A 22,555-nucleotide genomic window follows, 5' to 3' on the forward strand; every position below is an offset into this window, starting at 1 on the left:
TTATGTGCCAGCAGAAACCATTTGCTCAGCGACTAAAAATTATATTGGGTTAGATAAAGATTACATCTCTCATCGTAAGAGAAAGAAACAGAGTCTTTCCAATGACTATTGTTTAGAATTCCATTGTTGCGTTATTTATAGCTGTTAAGTGGGGAAAACCAGTTGAGGTTAAATATCAATTTTCTCTTAGTATATTAAAAATGAGGGCAAGTTACAGGAGACAGTGAGGCTTTGTGCCTTGACAAGCCATTAGCATTCTTGTATTCCCTTCTTGTCTGTCTGCTCGTTCTGGGCTGGAATATTCCACTGGGGCATTTCTGGAGCTTTCAGTAGAAGAAAGATGCACAGCCAACAGAAGTTGGTGAAAACATACTCAACAATTTCTATGACTGTAATCATACTGGCTCCACAAAACAAACCAAGTTGGCCACCAACGTCAGCTGTAATAGAAGAAAATAAATGCATGTCAGCCTAAGCTTTTGGTTTAGTCTAGCAAGCAAAGAAAACCCTGCTAGGTTCCAGTACTAAAGATGCTAATTATATATAATTCGTCATTTAAAAAATTAACTGTTTTTGAATGTTTATGGGAGAAATATTCAAAATAAAACCTACAACCCAACATAACTCATTGTACAGTATTTACAAGTTTTTAAAGAAAACTTTAGTAAAAGTGATCACTGTCCCCAGAACTCCCTTAGGTACAATGAAGCAGAATATGGCTCTTAATCTCCATTAGAGGTACTGTCTATGCTACTGACTCTTTTAATGGGACAGCAGCACATTCTTCTTAGAACCTAAGTTCTGGAACAGTGATTGACAGTTGCTGATAGAATAAGGTGGACATTACTCTTGCTCAGAAACTTGACCGGAGTGTCTGGAAAAAGAATAGATTTGAAAGAAAAATAAATATTAATCAATGAATATTTACCAAGCAACTCGGATACACTCCGGGCCTTCTGCTGCCGAGTCATTTTGTAGTTCAGGTTATGATATTTAATGTCAATATACACAAGATTCTCCCTGATGACAAACACAAATATAGTCTAATTTGACAGTCGGTACTGCTACTTATTTCTGTCATTAGCTGTATAGTTAGAAATTAAATTCCTACTGGAAAAATGTTACAGGAATGATCGTCACTGTCAAAGTGCAATGAAATGAAATTGACAAAAATGAATTTGAGATGATAGGGAAATTTTCCTAGCAGTTGTCTACTAGAGTGTGGAACAATCTCTCTTGTGAAGTGCTGGAAGCCTGTCTGTTCATTACTGTGGAGGTACACCCAGAATTTCCCTCTTAAAACCCCTTTCATATAGTTAAGTCTGCACAGGCATAGGGATCCAACCATGCAGGGATCAGGGCTGAAGACTGTATTATAGGGAGTAAGCCTGAGTGGACAAAGATATGAAGTAGGGCCCTGATCCACAAGGGTACTTAGGCACCTAAACCCCAAATATAGGCACCTAAATCAGAGTTTTAGGCTACAATGTGATCCACAAGACCAATGCTCATCTGCTGCCAAATGATGTAGGTGCCAAATTTTTCCACTGTAAAAGTACCTTGGTAGCCTAAGTTTTTGCCTCTGGGAATGTGCGCTGGTGTATTGCTCTAGGCATCTGGATGCCTGGTTCCCACCAATACATGAACCAGGGGAAAATAGACGGAGGAGCACCTATCTCACCTGGGAAGCCCAATCTAGTTGGCACACTCAGAGGCTGCATACCACATAGGGTCCAAAAGCTGGCTGGAGAAGCAGGAGGAGTCACCACCTACCTCATAACTTTTATCCCAATGGTAAGAGCACTCACCTGGGATGTAGGAGACTTGGTTTTAATTCTCTTCCCCCCCACCCCCCATTCTACCCCCCACTACCTGAGAGAGAGGGGATTTGAAAAGGGCCTCGCACCTTCCAGGTGGGTGCCCTAACCATCAGGCTATAGAGTTTCTGGCCTAATTACTCTTAACTATTTATCCAAAATAGAACACCTTCAAAAAGCGAGGTTGAAGTAGCCCCACATCAAAATAGCCCATAGCTCAGGCGTGAGAGTACCGCGGCCAAATGTTTGTTTTCTGTCACTGTAGGAACTCCATCTCCCCAAGAGATGGGAGCTATGTTGATCGTATTCTTCTGTTGACTTAGCTGAATATACATTGGGGGCTAGATTGGAATAGCATGGCACTCAGCCCTGAGCACCATAGCTATGCCAGCCTAGGAAGTGTAGACCAGGCTACTTAGAGCCCCAATCCTGCAATGACTTATGTGCATGTATAACTTTTGTCCTCTGCCATTAGCCCCATTACTTCATTGGGGCTACTCAGTGTGTAAAATTAAGCACATGACTAAGTCTTTTCTGGATTGGGCCTATGGCATTACTCAGTGAGAATAAGGATATCAGAATCTGGCCCTATGATACCATAGTTAACAGGAAAGAGATTCCACATAGCTGCTAAATAGACACCTTAATCACAGAGATCATAAGAGTTCTTTCCATAATCACTGTAGATTAGAACACAAAAATAAGTGTTTCACTTTATTGAAGGAAATATTGTTAAACACAGATGTGATCATGGTTTTTAATAATGTGAATTCTCTATGGAAACTCATGACTACAGTTTTTAGGTGTAACGATGTAAGGTAGCTCATTTACCCACTTTCACTGAAAATGAAGTATTTGCTGCCCAAGATTTTCTTCTGCAATCTCATCAGGTGACCATTCTAAACTGTACATGACATCTGATAATAACAATAAATCCATCTGTTAATGGATCCTATTAATTATGCTTCCTAGCATTACTGAGGAGTTGCTATTGTGTATATTTGTAATAAGGCTGTAAATAGTTAGCTCTACCCTTTTACATCCTCAAAAATCAATAGATCCCTACATTTGGTAATTTATGGTATGTACTAATTAATATATTGGCTTGATTCGTATTGGCTACAGACTTGGTAACAGAATAATTTTTGGTATTTTGACTTGGTTAATTGAGTAATTGCTGGTTTGTCTAATGTTTAAAAACAATAAAATAATTGACAAAGTGAAATACATAATGTTGTTGTGGACTTTTCAATGGCTTAATATAGATTTCTTTTAATAATATGCTTAATTCGCATGCCTTTTGTATGCCCTTTGTTCACGTGCAAAATATACGTTTAACCATGGTTTCAAGAACAAGAAATTCAACACTCTCACAAACAATTAAGCAACTTGGATATTCTATGGGCCAAAACTTCCAAACAATTCTTTAAAACATCTACAGTCTTTTGTGTATATAGTATCTGTCCATGCACCTATTCACATCTACTGCATTTTACTGTAGAACCTCAATCACAACACCAGTGTTATGAACTGGCCAGTCAAGCACAGACCTCATTTGGAACTGGAAGTATGCAATCAGGCAGCAGAGACAAAAAGAAAAAGCAAATACTGTACAGTACCATGTTAAATATAAAAAATAAAGGGAAAGCTTTTTTAAAAAAAAGATTTGACAAGATAAGGAAACTTTCTGTGCTTGTTTAAATTAAAGATGGTTAAAAGAAGCATTTTTCTTCTGCATAGTAAAGTTTCGAAGCTGTATTATTAAGTCAATGTTCAGTTCTGAATTTTTGAAAGAACAACCATAACGTTTTGTTCAGCGTCACGAACAACCTCCATTCCCGAAGTGTTCGTAAAGTTGAGGTTCTACTGTACTTGTGCTTCTAATTGTGCTTACAGATATACAAACAGTTTTTATGGACTGAGTTAAAGACCCTTTGACAATTGGGTTCTGTGTTTCCTAATGTCATGTTCTACAAATTGTTCTCCTCTTCCAGACTTGAAGACTACTTTTAGTAAGTAAATCCAGTAAGAATTTATCAAAACAGACTATATCAAGTGCTTGCTCATGTTTTTCCTGTTACAAATTTAAGGAGAAATGGGTAAGATTACATTAGTTCATACATTTGCTAAACAGAGATCTTTATTATCGCAGGAGTGGGTGGGTGAGATTCTGTGGCCTGCATTGTGCAGGAGGTCCGACTAGATGATCATTATGGTCCCTTCTGACCTTAATATCTACGAATCTATGAATTATTGAGCTAATGTAATCTGTGAGGTTATGTAGGTATGTGATATATATTATTGGACCAATTGATAAAGTAGATCTCTTTCCCAAGTGAAGGTCTCCCTTTTGGAAAACTTGTATGTTATACAATATTTGGTAATCTAATAAATAGTATTGTATTATCTGCCTTATCTACTTTTTCTTGGGAATTGATACAGCGTCAAATATTATCTGAGTACTCTGTGTGAGGGGCGAATTATATTAAGCCTAATATCGATAAAACTCAACATTCGACCTGTAACCTTCAACCCACAGCAGCGAACAGTTCATTTTCCTCAGGTTTTACAGGTACTTCTACTTTATCTTAAGGGAAGGAAAAATCCTGCTTCCATTGATGTAGGGTGGCGTTGTGCCATTGACTTCAGTTGTATCAGGATCAAGATCTCATTATTGCCTATTGTTCATCACCCCCAGGAAGAGAGTTTGTACAGGTTTCAGGAGGATCACAGCCATGACATCTTTCTTTATGGCTAGGTGCGGGAGGGGTTCTAAACCTTGATGGCTATAATATTTCTAATATGGGGGTCACTGCAGGGGAAAATACCTGAGACCACTAGTCTCATAGGCTATCTAATTTGATACCCACATAGCAACAGGTATAAAACAATAAAATACTGTGTCTTGGTCAATTTCCTATGAGCATACTTCACATCTATTGCAGGCATTGTTCTTAATATTGTATACAAAGCAAGAGCTCATGTAACTGAACAGAGTTCACATTTTAGTCAGGCCCTGGAAATAAATGAATAAAGATGGCATCTGTAAGTGATCCAGCATATTCCTTGTAAAGACAAAGTTTTAAATAAGATTACCTGACATACTCTGGACTTCTCTTCAGCTTCGTGGAAAGGAATTTTAAGGCTTTTTCATTCACAAAACTTGAATAGGTGACAGTGGTGGGATAATCTGTTTCTTCACAAGGCACAGGACAAGTGGAATTGTGGGTTCCCACCGTACATAGTCCCATTTGTTCTATGTTATCTGAAATTTCAGGAAAATGAATCAATACAATGTATGTTCGAAGGAATGTGAAGTTTGTAATATTTCGTTTTATACAAAGGAAGTTTGGGAAACTAACTCATAGAATTGACTCCAATAAGTAACATAGTCATTATAGATGGCTCTTTATATGTGAATCCCAAAATATTTTACAAAAGTGAATGAATATTATTATTCCCATTTTATAGTGGTAGAAACTGAGGCACAGGACTCTTAACTGCCTGGTTTTTCTTTTTTCCCAAAGGTGCTCAGAACCTGCTATTCTCACTCACTCCAGTGAGAGGCTGGATGCTCAGTCCTTATAAACAACTTGTGCAAGACCACACAGAAAGTTCATGGTAGAGTTGGAAATGGGAATGTAGGACTTCTGCCACTAAGGCTCAAGGCTAATCCGTTGGACCATGTCTTGCTGACCTTTTATCATGGAGTTTCTCTGTGTGCAGATGTGATTGCAGGATTGGTGTCGATGTTCTGTGCTAATGTTTGTTAGTTCTTGATGACTACCTTGCAAATCTCAGTAAGAACATTTTGTCCATTTAATATATTTCCATTTTGATAATCCCATTGTTTTACACTATCTGAGAAGAATCCCCGTTAAAGCACGGTATGTGCAACATTTTTTGTGTAGACAGAATCCATTCTGTCTGTCTTACGCTTCTTTTGTGTGTTTCTACATTCTGGCATTGTTACTTGAAGTCACAGATATTCAGATCTGTATGGTCATTGTGACAATGAGTAATTCCACATGTAGGGTTGTCATTTTGTCATGGCAATTCTTAGGAAAAGTCACTGTGCTAGAAAACAGTTAAAATTGTCAAAATTCTATAGACAGGATTTTTAAGCCTTTTATACAAATTCAGCCTGGCACTGTGTTCCTTTTTATGCTGCTGGAATAGCATAAAGAAGTACAAGTTTATAGGATCTCCCTTGGCTCTCACAGCAAATGCTCCCCTACTCCAAGCGTAAGGTGAATTTTTCTGTAGGATGTGGGAGATCCCAGGGAGCATGGCCACAGCAAACTCTATTTTAGATAGTCTCATCAGTGGAGTGGCCAGCCTTTGCCCCTCAACCCCCTTTCCTGTGCTAAGCACACTAAAAAAATGTAGAACGGTATCTGGCCCTCTGACAGTGGTTTTCCTAAATAAACTTTAACTTTTCAATTTGGTGTAACTAACATGAACTTTGTTAGTAATTTTGGCACTTCCTTGCCTTTTCTGCCAAGGTTTAGTGTGTATCAGCTATATTGTCTACATGGAGACAACTTCATGCATTCAGGGGAAATGGACTTGAAGATCTGGTCAGACTTTATTACCTCCACTGTGACCATAATATAAAAGTTGTTTCCCTGGAGTAAACCTTGGTAAACTCAACATGGATCTCATATGTGGTTTTTGTAGGGTTTTTTTAAAATAATAAATATTTGGCACTTATTAAATAGCTATATTTATTTATTTTATTTTAGCACCTGAGCATCTTGTATCCCAATGTGGAATTAAAGCTCTCGGTGAAAGCCTACTGTTCTAGTTCTTTGTGTCACTGCTATATTGTTTCTGAGCTCTTGTCCTATTCACCTTCATGAAACTCAGAGTTTACATTTATTCTATCTTTCAAGGTTCTCTTTGAAGCTTTCAGCTACTTCTCAGAATATCTACTGACTGAAATACCTCCTCCCTAAAATCCCTAAATGTCGAAGATCATTGATATTTAGGAACATGAACATTATGGAATCAATGCCTCCCTTAAGAGTGGTGACAAAAATCCAGCCTCAGTCATAATAGATTTAATTTGAGCACCACATGTGTCTGACACTTAGAAGCCTTCCAATAGAAGCAAAAAGTTGACCTTATTGGCTTTTTCTTACACTTTCATGCCATTGAGAATGAAGATTCAGTTCAGGTAACGATATACAAAACAGTATTGAGAAGGTGTTTTCCAACTCTGATGAGAAATAATACATCAGCTCATCACTTGCAACAGGAGAATGCACTTTGTAAAAGTGACTAACAATTTTCAAACCTAGTGTGCACTAATCATTTGCACATAGAAGTGAATTGCTGTGATATTTAACAAATGTAGAACTAATTTTTGTTTTAGAAACAAAAAATATTCTTCCAATTTAAAGTTTTTAAGTGATTTGTTAGTGCAATAAGAGTGTCTAACTCCCTCCTGTGAAGATATCTATTTATTCTAGTACTAGAAAGAAATGATAGCTGTATAATAGTAATAACATGTAACCGCTAATTTTTGGGCCCAATATTTAAAGTACTAAGCACTTCTAATAACCAGAGAAGCAGAATTTAAGTGCAGGACCCAGAGTAGCCAGACTGGGCTCTGAGTAAAAGTGCAGGGTATGGGCTAGTGATAAATCCTTCCTTCAAGGCCAAAAAACCCCTCTGAGGAAGTTTCTGCAGCACAATTGCTGGAATAGGGTTTTCGGTGAAAGGGTTACATTTACAAAGCCTAACATGAATAAAAGTGCGGCCATTTACAAATACTCATGAAAACAGATTAAAAATTTCACTAACCCTCTGCAGCACTAGAAATGCAAGAGCCTTGCACTAGGACAGAAGACCCAAGAAGTAAAGCTGTCTCTAAGTAGAAAATTGAAGCAGACTCATCTGCAGTTTCCAAACTCAGAAAATGCAGAAATGCAAACAAATGGTGCAAATGAATAGGTAAGCAGTCTTTGTTTTTAAAATGTAAGGTGCCATTCATAACATGGATAACGAGGTTTTTTGAAAAAAGACATTTATTCAGTGTCCTATTGCCATTCTTCATTTTGAGACTGTCTAATGACCTAACCATATATGTTCTAGTTCAGTTGCAATGTTGTATTCATTTTCTTACCAATTTCTAGCTATTTTCCAGTGCACACTTGGAGCCATCTAATGTACTTTTAATGAAGCTCAAGAATAGAAAAATATTAATATGTTAATTAAACCATTACTTACAGAGTGCAGGAGAAACACAATTGTAGAATTTTTGTAGGTCACATTCTGTTCCGTTTCCTTCAAAACAGTAATAATAATTAAAGCTTGGAGTATACAAATTCAAATTAACTACTTCACTAAAGCTAGTGGGTCAGTTTCTGCTCTCAGTTGCAGTAGTGTAAATACAAAGTAACACCTTTGAAATCTACAGCTTTATTCCACATTTTCAGTGACTGCAAGATCAGTTTGGTGCAGCACTGTTCATTGTTATCAACACAATATGGCACATAACAGAAAAACTTTGTAAAATTTAAAAATAAGAGTAAATTTCATTATAGGCTGTGAGTCTATCAATCCTGCCTATGGACTTCAGGGCATCCACCCAATATATTATGTAAAACAAATATTTTAGGGAGGTAAGGTCAGAAACTTCAGTTCTTAATTACATAAGTAAATTGGGGGAAGGAAGTGAGGTGTGTATTATTTCTTACTATTTTGATTGATAGTTTTTAAACTATGTGCAAGGCCAGCCTAAAGACCTGGCCCCATTGAAGTAAATTTCAAAGCTCCTATTGACTTCAGGAGAGCTAGGATTCCACCCCAGGCTTATCCTTACTGGCACATCCTTCTTGGCCAATGTGTCCTTTTCATAGCTGTTCAGAGGCAGCTGGGCTTCTTTGTGCCTTATCACTTCAGTTTTTTTTTCTCATAGATATGCTAGATCTGTAACCTTGATTTCTATATTATGTAATATGGGTTGAGCTGGGGTTCTAAGGGCATCCAGGCTGCCTGATGCAGAGCCAGGAGCCAAACCCTCATTAGAGGGCTTCAGGTTTCCAGTTCCTGGAAAGTCCCGGAATGGTGCATCTGACCTAGAGCCATAGACCCTACAATGCTGGGGTCCCTGGCACCCTGCCAGGCAGACTTCCGACAGAATCTTGGCTGATTCCATGAAAGTTTGTTGAACTCAAGCCATTCTCATGAAACGGTTCAGGTTTGACGAACCAGCATATTCCAACAAAACTTTCATTAGAAAATTCTGCCCAACTCTACTAATGAGCAATTAAGTTTACTCTCTACAGAAAAGTGGTGATTCAATAGACCAACACTTTCTAAAGTGGGTGCCTAAAGTTCGGCACTTTAATAAGTTGCCTGACTCAATGGGAATGGAAAGGCCTTTAATCCAATGTAAGTGATGTAATTCCCTCTGCACTTAGCACTAAGGGGGATAGTCTTCTGATTTATTTGAGTGCTAGAAAACAGGGTGGCATGGAGTCGGGAGGGCTAGTGTAGGGATAGATGATCTGAGTTATAAAGAAGGGATGCAATAGTCAGGTTCCCTTTTCTTCAGCATTAGGAAATCCTTACCTCTTGACACACAAAGATCTAGATAAGTTATTAGAGAGAATATACTAAATACAATGCACAGGCTAACTTCACCTTTTATATTATACATTTCCTGCTGCTGCTTACCATCTGCTGTTTAATACTGAAATAATCTGGTTTACGTAAAATCTATTTTAATGTTTGTTTTTTATGATGGGTGGTCTCTGTGTAAATAGTGTAAAATAAGAAGTTGAACTAGATTAGATGAAAAATCTACACCCTTGCAATGTGTACCTCCCTGCCCTGGGGTGAATCTAGTAATCTGCCCAAAATACCCTTGTTGATGGCCATGTGATTCAAGAGAGTTCACTCTGAGCATTTTGATGTTTTGATCATAACACATATATTACAGTCCTACTAGTCCCCATCAGCTGAGTCAAGTGCTTTAACCCCAGTGCTTTAGGGGTCAATTTAAAGACAAGACAGAAGCTATTACAGGTTTGTGGTGTAATCTTGGATGTTCATTAACATTTCTGGGTGCATCAGAAGAATGATGTCTGAGCAGATGTTGGGTTTAGAGCTGGTCAAACCTTTTCAATGCCTTTCTCTAAAACATCAAAATTTGACACAAAAAATGGAATTTAAAATATTCATTAAAACTTTATTAAATTTTTCAACCTGTACTAACTGGGTTCAGGATTCTGAGATGACTGAGCTCTCTAAATGAAAGTAAAACTTGACAAGGCAGAATATTTAAAAAGAGCCACAGAGCATCTTTTGAAGCACAAACGTAGCATGTCTCAAAAAGTACCTGGAAGCAGAAATGGCAAACAGCCACACTTGTCCTGTATGTGCCTGGCCTTACATTCCTGCAAACATCCATAGGTGCTATAGATCTTGTGGTGCTGAAGTTTGATGTTAGGATTGCACTCTCCCCAAGGGTATTCTTGGATAACTGTCTTTAGATTAAAAAATAGCATTCTTTAAAATATCCTTGTCATTATTTTAAATACAGAGCTTTATCTGATATATTGTTAACTGACGCTTGAGTAAAAGTTAAGCAGAATTGCTGTCAAAAATAATCTCAAATTAGTAACAAAGTATAGTTTAAAAATCAAGTTTCAGAGGAACAGCCGTGTTAGTCTGTATTCGCAAAAAGAAAAGGAGTACTTGTGGCACCTTAGAGACTAACCAATTTATTTGAGCATGAACTTTCGTGAGCTACAGCTGATGAAGTGATGAAGTGAGCTGTAGCTCACGGAAGTTCATGCTCAAATAAATTGGTTAGTCTCTAAGGTGCCACAAGTACTCCTTTTCTTTTTAAAAATCAAACTATTTTTAAAAAGTAATATAGCGGTTTCTCTCCGAGGTCCTGATTCTGCTGTGCAATCTGATAGCACAAACCCCTGTAGCTGGAGCTCACGAAAGCTTATGCTCAAATAAATTTGTTAGTCTCTACGGTGCCACAAGTACTCCTTTGCTTTTGCGAATACAGACTAACAGGGCTGCTACTTTGAACCCTGGAAGATTGGGCTTCAGTAGGGCTCTACAAGGAAGAAGGGTCCACTCTGACTGGTTTCATTGCAGGATCAGGGACTTACTTCCTCTCTAAGAACTGAGTTCAAGAGTTGGTGATATTACTAGCACCTTGAAACAGTTCAGAAAGCAGAATTTCCAGGGTCAAATCCTAAATTCAGTGAGAAAAGAATTTGACTGTTGCTCTTTTTGATTTTCTAGCTATCTTGTCCACTGATGAAGGAGGAACACAAAACAGTGTTCTTGAAGAGTATTTTTGTTTTAAAATGCACATATATGCACATTTTGTGGTTTAATAGGATAAAAGTGGTCAAAATACTTCCTCTTTAAGCAGGTCTAAAATATCTGTCTGAAATGGATGCCCTATGGGAATGTGCCTTCAAACAGCATCCCAAGAGTGAAATTAGCAGAAACACAGGGGAGTAATTTTAATCCCTGCAGAAAATCCACTACCTCCATGATCTCTCTGCGTATAGTATAGAAAATCTGCACTGTTTTCAGGCTGGTGTTTTTCAGTAAAAATTGTATGTAAATATAGTACGGTTGGGCACTATTTTTATTGTCCCTATGACTTCTAGAGCAAATTTGCTCAGTTCACAAGTAAAATTATGCTTGTTTTCTAATTGCCAGTCCAGCCTGGGTTCTGAAAGTCAAGTTGCTTTTTTTCTTCATGCATCATCCCCATTAATAAAGATACTACTGTCTCAAATTATAGTAGTACCACTGTAGCACTAGCTTTCAACGGGCTTTCAAGGTGGAACTAAAAGCAGACATACTTTGGTCTGTATCATCTGCATTACTAGTGATATGGGACCAGGAAAGAATTCAGCTTTTTACTTGTAAACAAAGAAAATTTCCTCTGGAAGTCACTGAGACATAATGAATACTGAACCTTCAAAATACCAATTTTACTATCACTTTTCAGATTAGAAATGCACTTATACATTTGCAAGATAGGGAATGATACTGATACAAATTGCTTACCTTCTGCTGGCTGATTGCAGCGTGTGCATGCATACCTACTGGTGTTGATAAGCCTAAGCCATCAAAACGTGGAGGTTCTTTAGGTGAATGGACAACATAAATTATACCAGCATCAAGAAAGCCAAAGGTAGGGTCATCAGTGAATTGTGCCTGGTAGAAAAAGAATTCCTTAGAAAAGCAATGGCTTGATATGTATTTACCCTGTGGGGCTTTAAAGCTGCATCAACCATTTTGCTTGGATTTGAATCTCCAGTGACTGGTGACAAATCACCTCTGACAATTAAAAAAAACGAGCTCAAATATAAAAGTAAATCAAATTCAATGTCCTTTGGTATCTAAGGTTCCTCCCAGTTTACAAAATGATTAATTTTTCTTCTTTCCTCTCCCCTCCTTAACTTCCAATGAGGGACAATCCAAGCTTTCTTCACAACCCTGAAAATCATCTCTTTACATGGCACTAGTCTTCATGTTCTAGCACAATTCTCATTATTCCCTCCAGAAGCTGCCACTGTTGCTCCTTACATTGCTTAAAAAGAAACACTTGGTGCTCAGCTGCTTCCCCTCCCTTTTTTTAAATCACCATAGATTTTTTAGTTTTCTTCCTTGATGTCATTTAGAAAATTTCCCTCCCCATGAATTTCCCTCCCCATACGGTTTTCTGTATTTGGTGGTGGTATCTTATGAAATCTGCCAAGAGTGATCTGAGGTAACCAATTTAGGGCCAAATCCTAATTGGTATTGAGTACCTGCAGCTCCCACTGAAGTCAACATTCCGCACCACTCAGGATTTGGCCCCACATGACTGTCTCCTGGAGTTCTGAACAGACTTCAATGGAAAATCAAATAAGTCAGTGAATAAAGCAGAGGGCACTACCTTGAAGATATTTTAAATTAGTTTTCATTCTCACATTACTACTTCTAGTTTTTGAAGCTGTAGCAAGTCCTGTATTTGCCCTTCGATTACTAATTTCATACAAGTCAAATGTAATGATAACCATTTGTGCAATTTACCAAGGGATGTGGTGGATTTTCTGTCACTTGAATTCTCAAATCAAGATTGGATGTCTTTTTAAAACATATGATCTAGCTCACTCCAGAAGCAGTGGGCTTGATGCAAGAATTAATGGGTGGAATTATATGGCCCTTGTTATGCAGGAGATCAGACTTGATTAACATAATGGTCCCTTCAAACTTTCAAATCTTTGAAGCTACAAGTTAATGGATGTTTAAGTATATATCTTATTTGATGTCTCTACCTGTTTGATATCAAAAAGTAAACTTAAGCCTCTTCCAGAAAGACTCACTCTTCTCCTTGCTGGAAGATCCATGTGATTAAAAGTAAAGCAGTTTCCGTATTCAGTAAAGACATGTTCAAAATCCTTTAAAACAATGAAAACAAACAGAAAAGTAAAAATTGAAACGAGAGAATCTAAACCTAAATTAGTGGGGTTGGGGATGTTTTATGGGCTAAATTTTCTAAATGATCTGCTTGTGATCCTGTGAAAATGGCAGTTGAGTATAAATCACTCATAGAAACAGTCCTACAGTATGAGATCTATTTGACAGAAACCAGCCTACGGAGTTCTGTAGAAGGACTATCATTCTCTATGAAATCTGTGGGTTACCTAGAGTAACCTTTATAGGATCCTATTGGTTTTAACCCGGTTAAGTTTTGCAGGATTTCTCCATAAGGAAATGGGTGATCACTTCCAAGTAGTTTAATTTTCAATAGATGATGATTAGTTCAGTAACTGCTCCTTGTTTCAAGTGAATGGATGAAACTATAGTAAACTAGATGAGTATGGACTAGTACTTGCATATTACTCTGATGGTATTAGGGCTGAATAGTGTGACTAAATACTATTTAGCTGTTTTGATTGTCTTTCATTGCTTTGGAGTCTTAGCTACAAGGGGCTTGTTGTTACTGCTAATATATTTTAAATTAGAGTCAACACAACCCTATCAGTAATTCTAAGCATGCTGTAGGTTCTCAATAAAGGTTAGGTGACACCAAAAGATTGTCAATCTAATTTTGTTCTCACTTTACTGTAAACTGGGAGTGACTCCATTGAAGTACACTGATATAAAATATGTGTAAAGTGAGGTTAGAAATCAGGCCCTCTGTTTTGTTTTTGCTCAAAAATTCTAAAAATTTGACTTTGGCTTTCTTGAAGTATCCCTCTTATTTCTGCACGTAATTGATATGTTTTCATGGGAGGAGTAAAGCCCTGACTAGCACTTTGGCATGTGCTTAATTTTAAGCACATGAGTAATCCCATTGATTAGCCATGTGCAGAAACTCCTGCTGAAATCAGTGGGAGATTTATTTTGCATATATAAGGGCTGCAGGATCAGGTCTTGTGAGGCACTTGAAAGGTGGCCTTTGAAAAATTAGACTTACCCACCACAGTGTCATTTGGTGATTCAGATTAGTTTTATTTCGTGACTGTAGATAAGACCTGTAAACAGCCTATTTTTGAGACAATATCACATTTTAGTCACATTGTTACTCTTAAGATAAAAGCAAAAATATTACCTCCGGGTAACATGGCTGCCCAAAAAAATCACATTCTAGCAAAGTGCTGTTGTTGAGATAAAAGCCATTATTCCTTGTAAACTCTTTAATGCTGAAGTTTTGGTGTCCCTGAAGGAAATCCGTTAGCTCTTGAGAGAACTTGTCAATAGTAAATGTACGAAGAACTCCAGCCACAATGCTCCAAAGGAAAAAAACGATACTGAGGTTGGCTACTGCATGGGCTTGGAATCTGTAGAAAAGAGAACAGCTATAACAGTAGCCGCGGTATTTTTTCTGAAACTCTCCCCGAAACACTAATTGTCTAGTCCACCGGAATCACACCTTACTCCGCATCGCAATGAATGGATAACACAATCTTGTTTTTTATAAATCAAGTTACCCTGTGTGCCTGAAAACTAAGAATATCCCGGTGCATCACTTAGACAGTCTGGTCTGTTTACAGCAGTGTCTCAGCAGAAGAGGTTGTACCTACCTTATACATCCACAACTTCTTGGAGTAGAGGAGGTTCTAACCATCTTGCACAGCCGACATCCACTACTAGGAAGCCTGGTGGCAGGCAGTGGTATAAATCATGGGTGACGGTGGGGATCTAACACCTAGCATCAGTTTAAAAATCCTAAAATATTATGGGGCCTAAAAACACCTTTCCCATATAAAATGTTAAATGCTTTTATGGTGACATGAATTAGGGATTTGCTGAACAGCCATTGTAGATTTGAACTTATGGTGTTGAACAGAGAATAATAAGCCATTATTATGTGACTTATTCTGGGACTGCTATTTTATGCTAATACTAATATGAAAGTATCCTTATACTGCAGGATAATAAATGGATCAAATGGACTTTAATATCTAAAAATAGTGGGCTGGATGGGTAGAAAGATCTTGTTGAAACTCAACAAAATGCTATTCCTTCCTGGGTTAACTTTGGTTGTAATTTTACTTTTGAAAGCACACCACATCCATGACTGTCATTTTCTCCAAAAGTAGGACTGCTAACTAAATCCAGAAAGAAATAATAAAGATTGAAATGAACAGATGGGGGTTGAAGCACACTGACGTGTTAGTGACCAGCTGTCACGCTCTGAATTGCTGATAAGTTACTATAACATTCTGCAGCTATAGTTACAATAACTGCATTGTATTTTTATAGTATTTCCCACCACCCACCCTCTTCATGGTGCATATGTGATTACCTTGCCTACTTAGTTTAATAATTTTGTAGTATCTTTTGCTTTCTAAATGGGATGCTAGTGGTGGCATTGCATTTTCTGCAACACAACCTGCTATGGCTTTATAGCTGGAGGGACTGAGGGCCAGGGGAGCCTCAGACATCTGAGAGTTAAACCTGTGACTCATTCTGCTGGGAGATGGGAGACAGCAAAGCTCATTTTTCCCGGTGGAACATTGTGGGGAAACGCTGCATGGGTTCTGAGATTGGACCTAATGGTTGCTATAGTAATGAGGTTCAATATACTATTTTAAAAAGTATCCAGCTGAATCTGTGTGAAGTATATAAATATTATTGCACTTTAAACTGATTTGGGAATTATGGCCAATATTTTCAAGTGTAGATTCCTGAAATGACTTCCTAAATAAAAGTTACCCAGTTTTCGGAAGTGCTGAATACCCATCAACCCACTGACATCAACAGGAGCTGCTGGGGCTCTGCACCTCTGAAAATTCAGTTTCTTCTATGTAGGATCTTAAAAAAGGATTTAGAAGCCTAGTTTTAGCCTCCCAGGCTTGCAAATTTTGGCCTATATGTTTGGTCTCTGTGATGGGATTGGCAACAGTCCCTTAGAAAAGATTACAGGATGAGCATCTGTCACCTAAATATACTTATCACCCTGTGGTTATATAATGTATGTACATTCTACCTGTCAGTAAAGTATGATTTCTGATGGCCCACACTGAGTCTGACACCTGACCTGAGAGGTATTAAAACAATCTCTTAAAATCTCTCTCTTCTATAGTGAAATTCAGTGTCAAAAATTCCCTGATTCTCAAATGTCTTCCTCTTCAGTTAAATATTTTACCCAGAACTATGGGAAAGAGCCTGTAGAGCCAAACTCTGCTTGTCTTACTTACCTAATTTGTTCAAATAAGTCAAGAGCTGCTCACTTGAATAAACCGAATAGGATATGGCCCTTAATGCTGAACAACATACTTTGCCTGTTGTATCCTTGGACTGTGCTCTGTGAGCAGTTAGATGTATTGAGTGCAGTAAGATGTTTAAAATTTTGCTCAGGAATTTCTTCTATTCAGTCAACTCCCGCTAGCAGCATGAAACTAAGTCCCTGTCCACCAGGTTAAAAATTGACTGTAGGTTGTCCCAGTGTTTAGTTTTTATTTGAATAGATGTTCTGCAGAATAATTATGCCTTATAGGACATTAAAGAGATCTGTTATTGCAGCATGTATTTGATGTATCTTACCTGTTCAAGTTACAAAAAGTCACAGCAGGGAACTCAATGTTTTCCACATACTGAACTACTATTGAAGTTGTGGTTGGCCAGCTGAAATAATTGGTGAATCGATTCCAGATTTGCCAAGTGACAATGGTGATAGAGCCCAGGACCACTAACATCCACAGGACCTTTCGTATCCTGCTCCGGGTTTGGACAATATGGTGCAACCCATGGAATGAAGTGGACGTGGCAAACTCATGGTCAAACTTCTTTCTTTCTTCCAAAGAAGGCAATGGTTTCCTTGTTAAGTATAGCCTTATCTTTTCCAGCAACCCTTAACATTGGACAAGATAAGAAGTGAGCAGTAGGTTTTTTTGTTAAAATTTTTAAAGGGTAGTGATTTAAATGTTACATTACACAGAAGTTCCTCACAAAACAGACTTCTAATGCCCCTCCAGAGAGGAGTTTATAACCAGCTGGTATATTGTTTCTAAAATAGAAAGCTCCCTCCTGAAGGTGTTTTAGAATTCCGAGACAGTTGTGCACGAGAAGATTAGCTCAGTCCATCCTAAACATCCACTGCAAAGAGACACTGAAAAAGCAAGAGCCCTGGCAACAGAGAACACGAAATAACATATCCTTATAGTTTAACTGTAGTCCTTCAGTTTAAACTAACAGTCTCTTCAGCCTGGCATGTTATGACAAAGGCTTAAATGGTGAGGTACTTTAATAAGGGCTGCAATCTGCAGAATGTTGCACACCTACTATGAGACGCTGAGCAGCTGGAGCTCCTAGTAACTTCCTATTAACCATGCAGGGTCAGGCCTTGAGTCTTACAAATGAGCTAAAAGGGGAAACAATATTTTTAAATAAATTTCACTCTCTCATTATTGAATGTTTCAGGACAAAAGTTAGAAGGCTACAACCTCAAAGGTTAGAGCTAACTCTACATGAATTTTTCTTGGGTATAGTATGGTTCCAAACCTTTAAAGCAGAGAGGTTTTATCTTATTATCCCCAGCTTTTTTCATTGGTTTTAAAATAGTTGAAGAGCTACAGAAAAGGACTTGAAAATATAGTAGTTACACAAAATGCTAAGTGTTAAACCCTCCTTTTGAGGTTTGGGAATAGAGCCTTCTACCTCACAACATCAAAAGGAGGGAATTTTAACAATGACTATGTACAACAAAGCCCTAGTAGGATCAACAGTTTGCCAAAGTGCTTTAGTTAACGGTGGTTATGTGGAGGATATTGTATGCTAGCTCGTCATGTAAAATACAGAACAATAGTAACCTAAAGACGCTTCACCTAGAAATAATATTGAGGATCTGAGAATAGGTGATTCCCACAGCCCAATCCATAACAGCTACTAACTACCCTCCCCACCTCCCACGCCCTCAAAAAACAACAAATCACCCATCCACCCACATAAACCTTATTTTAGCAGGAAGTAGGTTCAGTAGTTCTGCAGCCTATTTAGGGATGGAACGTTATCCCTAATAGAGCCACAGAAAGCAACCAATGGGGTGTAAGCCCCACCCCCTAATGCCTCCCTGTGGCCACATTAAGGCTACCTGGGATTTGGGTGGTTCTGTGCAGAGCTCAAGGGCTACATCCTAGATGCACCCACTCCAGAGGGCAAGTGGTCATGGAGGATGGAGAGGGGTGAGAAATAGGTAGATTCTTGATTCTGCCATTAACCTTCTGCCATTAACCTATGGTGGGCAACAAGCTGGCTGGGCCAGCAGGAGGAAGTGAGCTGCACCCTTTCAGGAGTTGCAGTTAACTACTGTTTCAACCTCAGAGGAAGAGTGGGGCATGGAAGAAATTGTGACCATCACAATGCCTCCTAGATGTCTTTCTGAAAAGTGCAGCTGTGCATTTCCCCCTCTTCCTCCCCCCACCCCCATATTCAGGGCTGAGTACAAAAAGAAAAGTGTAGGCCTTTATCTTGGCTAAAGGCCAATATTTTAGTCTGATCCAAAAAAAAAAAGTCACTACTCCACATCTTTACATCTTCTGGTAGTACCCCTGGACTCCACCATACATATGCTGGCAACTGTGTGCAGTATTTGGCACTGTGGGCAGAGTTTTCATAAGCAAGCAACACTGGCCTGACTCTGATCCCATTGAAATCATTGTTAAAGATTCCATTGACTCCAACAGAAGTAGAGTTAGACCAATGCTGAGCTCTTCTGAAAATCCCAAATAAATGTTTATTTATGTAGCACCTTTTTATTCCCAAGGCTCCTCAAATACTTTTAATGGTCTGAGCTAAATCTTGTTACAGGGCAAGGAACCCATCCTACCCTAGATCACCCCTACACATGCAGCCAGGCAGAATCTCTCTATTGAGCTCAAGTAAGTTTCTTGGAGAGATGTCCAGCTAACATATGGGACTTCAGACCTCACCACCACAGGTAAGTCGTGGTTAACTTCTCCCCAAGTCACCATACGTGTATGTAGCAATTGGTATCAGTGGTAGCTGGATCTGCTCCTCTGAGCATAAGCAAAGTGAATTAATTGCATGTGTCTGCATCTGTTTCCCTCAGGTCACCATAAGCAATCCAGCCCTGGCTGAGTTCACAAGGGAGTCCTTATAACAGAGACCATGTTTGCCTGTATCTCTGCTCCAACTTGCTGCACTGGCTAGGGTTGTGCTTAGTATGTATGGTATCATTCACCTGTATATCATATGACCGATATACTGTTACAAAACTCAAGCTACTTTATTCAGCAAAATAGTGTTTTATACGTCATGTGCAAATACGTAACATGCAATTCCAGTGCTGTACATAGCAACTACAATAAGCACACATAATACTGCATGTATTCATGTAGATACTTTTGTAATAATACATGATGTTACCAAGTATCTTAGAGTCTGCTCCTTCAGCCCTATCTCATTATGTGAGTAAGGGCTTCAGGACTGTCTTTATGTCACTTACAGATTTCTCATGAAAATACTATTTTAGAACACGATGGTAACTGAGCATTCTACAGCAATGTCTAAATATATTAGAGCAACCTGCCTGATCATATATTTGCAATGTGAATATTTTCATTTCCAATATATTGAAAGGAAGTTACAAGTATGTAATTCAGTACAGGTAAAGTGTTTTAAGATTTGTGTCTGAGTGTATGAAACAACATGAGTGCTAATGGTATTTAACTAACAAAATAATGGAATGGCTGATATGGGGCTCAATTAATAAAGAATTAAGAGAACAATAAGAGAGCAGGAGGGTGCTACGGTATGGGACCAATGGGTTTGGAGAGCGGGACGGGGATCAGGGATGGGGCAGGCTTTTGGGGCAATGAGGGGTGAGGGCTCTGGGGTGGGGCTGGGAATGAGGTACAAGAGGGGGCTCTGGGCTGGGGTGGGGCTGGGATTCAGCGGGCAGAAGGGGCATCAGGGCTCTGGCAGGGGATTGGGGCACGGGAGGAGGGGGAAAGCTCAGGGGTGCAGGCTCCTGGCAGCGCTTACCGCAAACAGCTACCAGAAAGATGTCTTCCTCTGGCTCCAAGGCACAGCCAGGCGGCTCTACGCACTGCCCCATCTGCCAATGGGAGCTGCGGCGGCAGCACCTGCAGATGGGGTAGCAAGCAGAGCCTGGCCACTCCGCCACATACTGGCTGCTTCCTGGGAGCCCCCGACCCAGCTCACCTGCTGGAGCGCCGGAGCAAGGCAAACCCCGACCGCACTCCCCGGCAGAAGCTGAGGGCCAGATTAAATGGTCTGATGAGCCAGATGTGGCCCATGGGCCGTAGTTTGCCCACCCCTGTCCTAGTGCAATGCTGTGCCCAAAAGGGCTAATATGATCTTAGATATATAAAACAGGTAACATTGATTTGCAATAGGGAAGTTATATTATCTCTGTATCTGCCAATGATGCAACTGTTACTGGAATACCTTGTCCAGTTCTGATGTCCACACCAAGCAGGTTGTTGAAAAATTGGAGAGGGTTCAGAGAAGAGCCATGAGAATGATGGAAAACATGCCTTACAGTGATAGAGCTCCTTGAGTCTATTTAGCTTATCAAAGAGAAGAAATTATTTGCTCTCACTTATGAAGTACCTACAAAAATCTGAAAATAGAGAGCTCCTGAATTTAGCAGACAAAGGTATAAGAAGATCCAGTGGCTGGAAGTTAAAAATACACAAATTCAGACAAGAAATAAGGCACAATTTTTTAATTGTGAGGGTAACTAACCATTGGAATAACTTCTCAAAGGTTGTGGTGGAAAATTTTAAAATCAAGATTGGATGTTTTTTTCTAAAGGATACATTCTAGTTCAACTACAGATATTGGACCTAAAGCAGGAATTAATTCAGGGAAATTATGTGGCCCATGTTATGCAGGAGGTCGGATTAGATGATACAATAGTCCCTCCCTCCTGGCCTTAAAATCTACCAATTATTAAATAATGCCACCACTTATGGGGCCATTGTCTAGTTAAAACTGTAGTATTAAAAGATAAGTTATTACTACTTCTAAATACATATTTCCATCTGTCACACTCATTATGTTAAATTTTCATTACATCATTTGTTTCTCTCTTCTTCTTTGTGTATTCTCACCATATATGAATAAAACTTTGGAGCAAGCTTCCAAATGAAAGGAGATTATTCCCCACTCCCATTTTGGTTGTAGATGCTAAAAACCTATTTTAAGGCAAGTAAAGGTAAAGTATAAGTTAATGCATTATAATATTTCTTCTTACATACCTCTGGCATCAAATCCAATACATTTCCCAAACAGCTCCATTAGGCTGTTCATAGATTCAGAAGGGAGGAATGCGTACATAAAGCTTCCTTTTCATTGTTGATCATTGCTAGTTAATGACTTTTATAGAAAACTAAAGGGGTGGGTATATTAGATGGCACACGACACTGGGCAATTTGCCTGCCTATGTTGCTATGCTTCGCTTTCTAAATAACGTGAGCTGCAAAGTAAAAGAAAAGATTAATTTTTATGGCAGGATAGGGTATATAATGTTAAGTACATATAATATTGGGCAAGCAACAGTGGAGAGTCTGTCTTTGTGCTGAAGTACATTGCCTCAAGTGCAAATAGTTTTCTTTTTTAATAAATAATTTCAGTTAATAACACTTTGTTTCATTTGAGACTGTGCAATATAATGTTGTTGGAGTCTCCAGGAACAGAATACAGGAGTGTACAGGAACGTTTAAATAGTTTGGGAGTCCTCTAACAGGCCTCCATCTCTATAGCAGAAGCCAACAGAACCTACAGAGAAGCAGCATATATATGTAGCTAGACTTATATATTTATATATAGTTAGTAATCATGTTTATTTGGAAATTAACTGTGTCTGTGTGGTTTCTTCATTATTGTTAGTATTTATTTATGTACTATTTATTGTATTATTTAAAACCTTTTACAAAGGCAAAGTTACAATAAAACATTAACATACTCCATTTTACATAGTGAGTCAGGATCAGAATAATATTCACAGAATCTGGTTAAAGATTTTGGCTTGCTGGCTATTGAGCCTACCTCCTTTGAGTACACTTAAAAAGGTGTTCAAGTTTCTAAATCACTATCCTCTTTTTGGCACTTCTCTTATGCATGCATGTGGTGTGAAAGCTTTCCTGTGACAAGGATGGTCTATATCAGGGGTTCTCAAACAGGGGGTCGTGAGGTCATTACATGGAGAGTTGCGAGCTGTCAACCTCCATCCCAAATCCCTCTTGCCTCCAGCATTTATAATG

The 22,555-nt window shown here is 38.7% G+C and overlaps 1 protein-coding gene across 1 annotated transcript; it reads right to left on the reverse strand.

Moving 5' to 3' along the window:
* Positions 1-249: 249 nt before the first annotated feature.
* ASIC5 (acid sensing ion channel subunit family member 5) lies at positions 250-21,602 on the reverse strand. The gene is made up of 10 exons (XM_075128222.1): positions 21,551-21,602; positions 16,851-17,157; positions 14,413-14,641; positions 13,133-13,255; positions 11,877-12,026; positions 10,168-10,315; positions 8,052-8,108; positions 4,914-5,082; positions 929-1,020; positions 250-440 (listed from the first exon to the last, which is right to left on the reverse strand). Exons 1-10 carry the CDS (start codon positions 21,600-21,602, stop codon positions 250-252), a joined length of 1,518 nt encoding a protein of 505 aa, XP_074984323.1.
* Positions 21,603-22,555: the final 953 nt, after the last annotated feature.

Source organism: Caretta caretta, chromosome 4 (genome assembly GCF_965140235.1).
Source record: "Caretta caretta isolate rCarCar2 chromosome 4, rCarCar1.hap1, whole genome shotgun sequence".
NCBI lineage: Eukaryota > Metazoa > Chordata > Testudines > Cheloniidae > Caretta > Caretta caretta.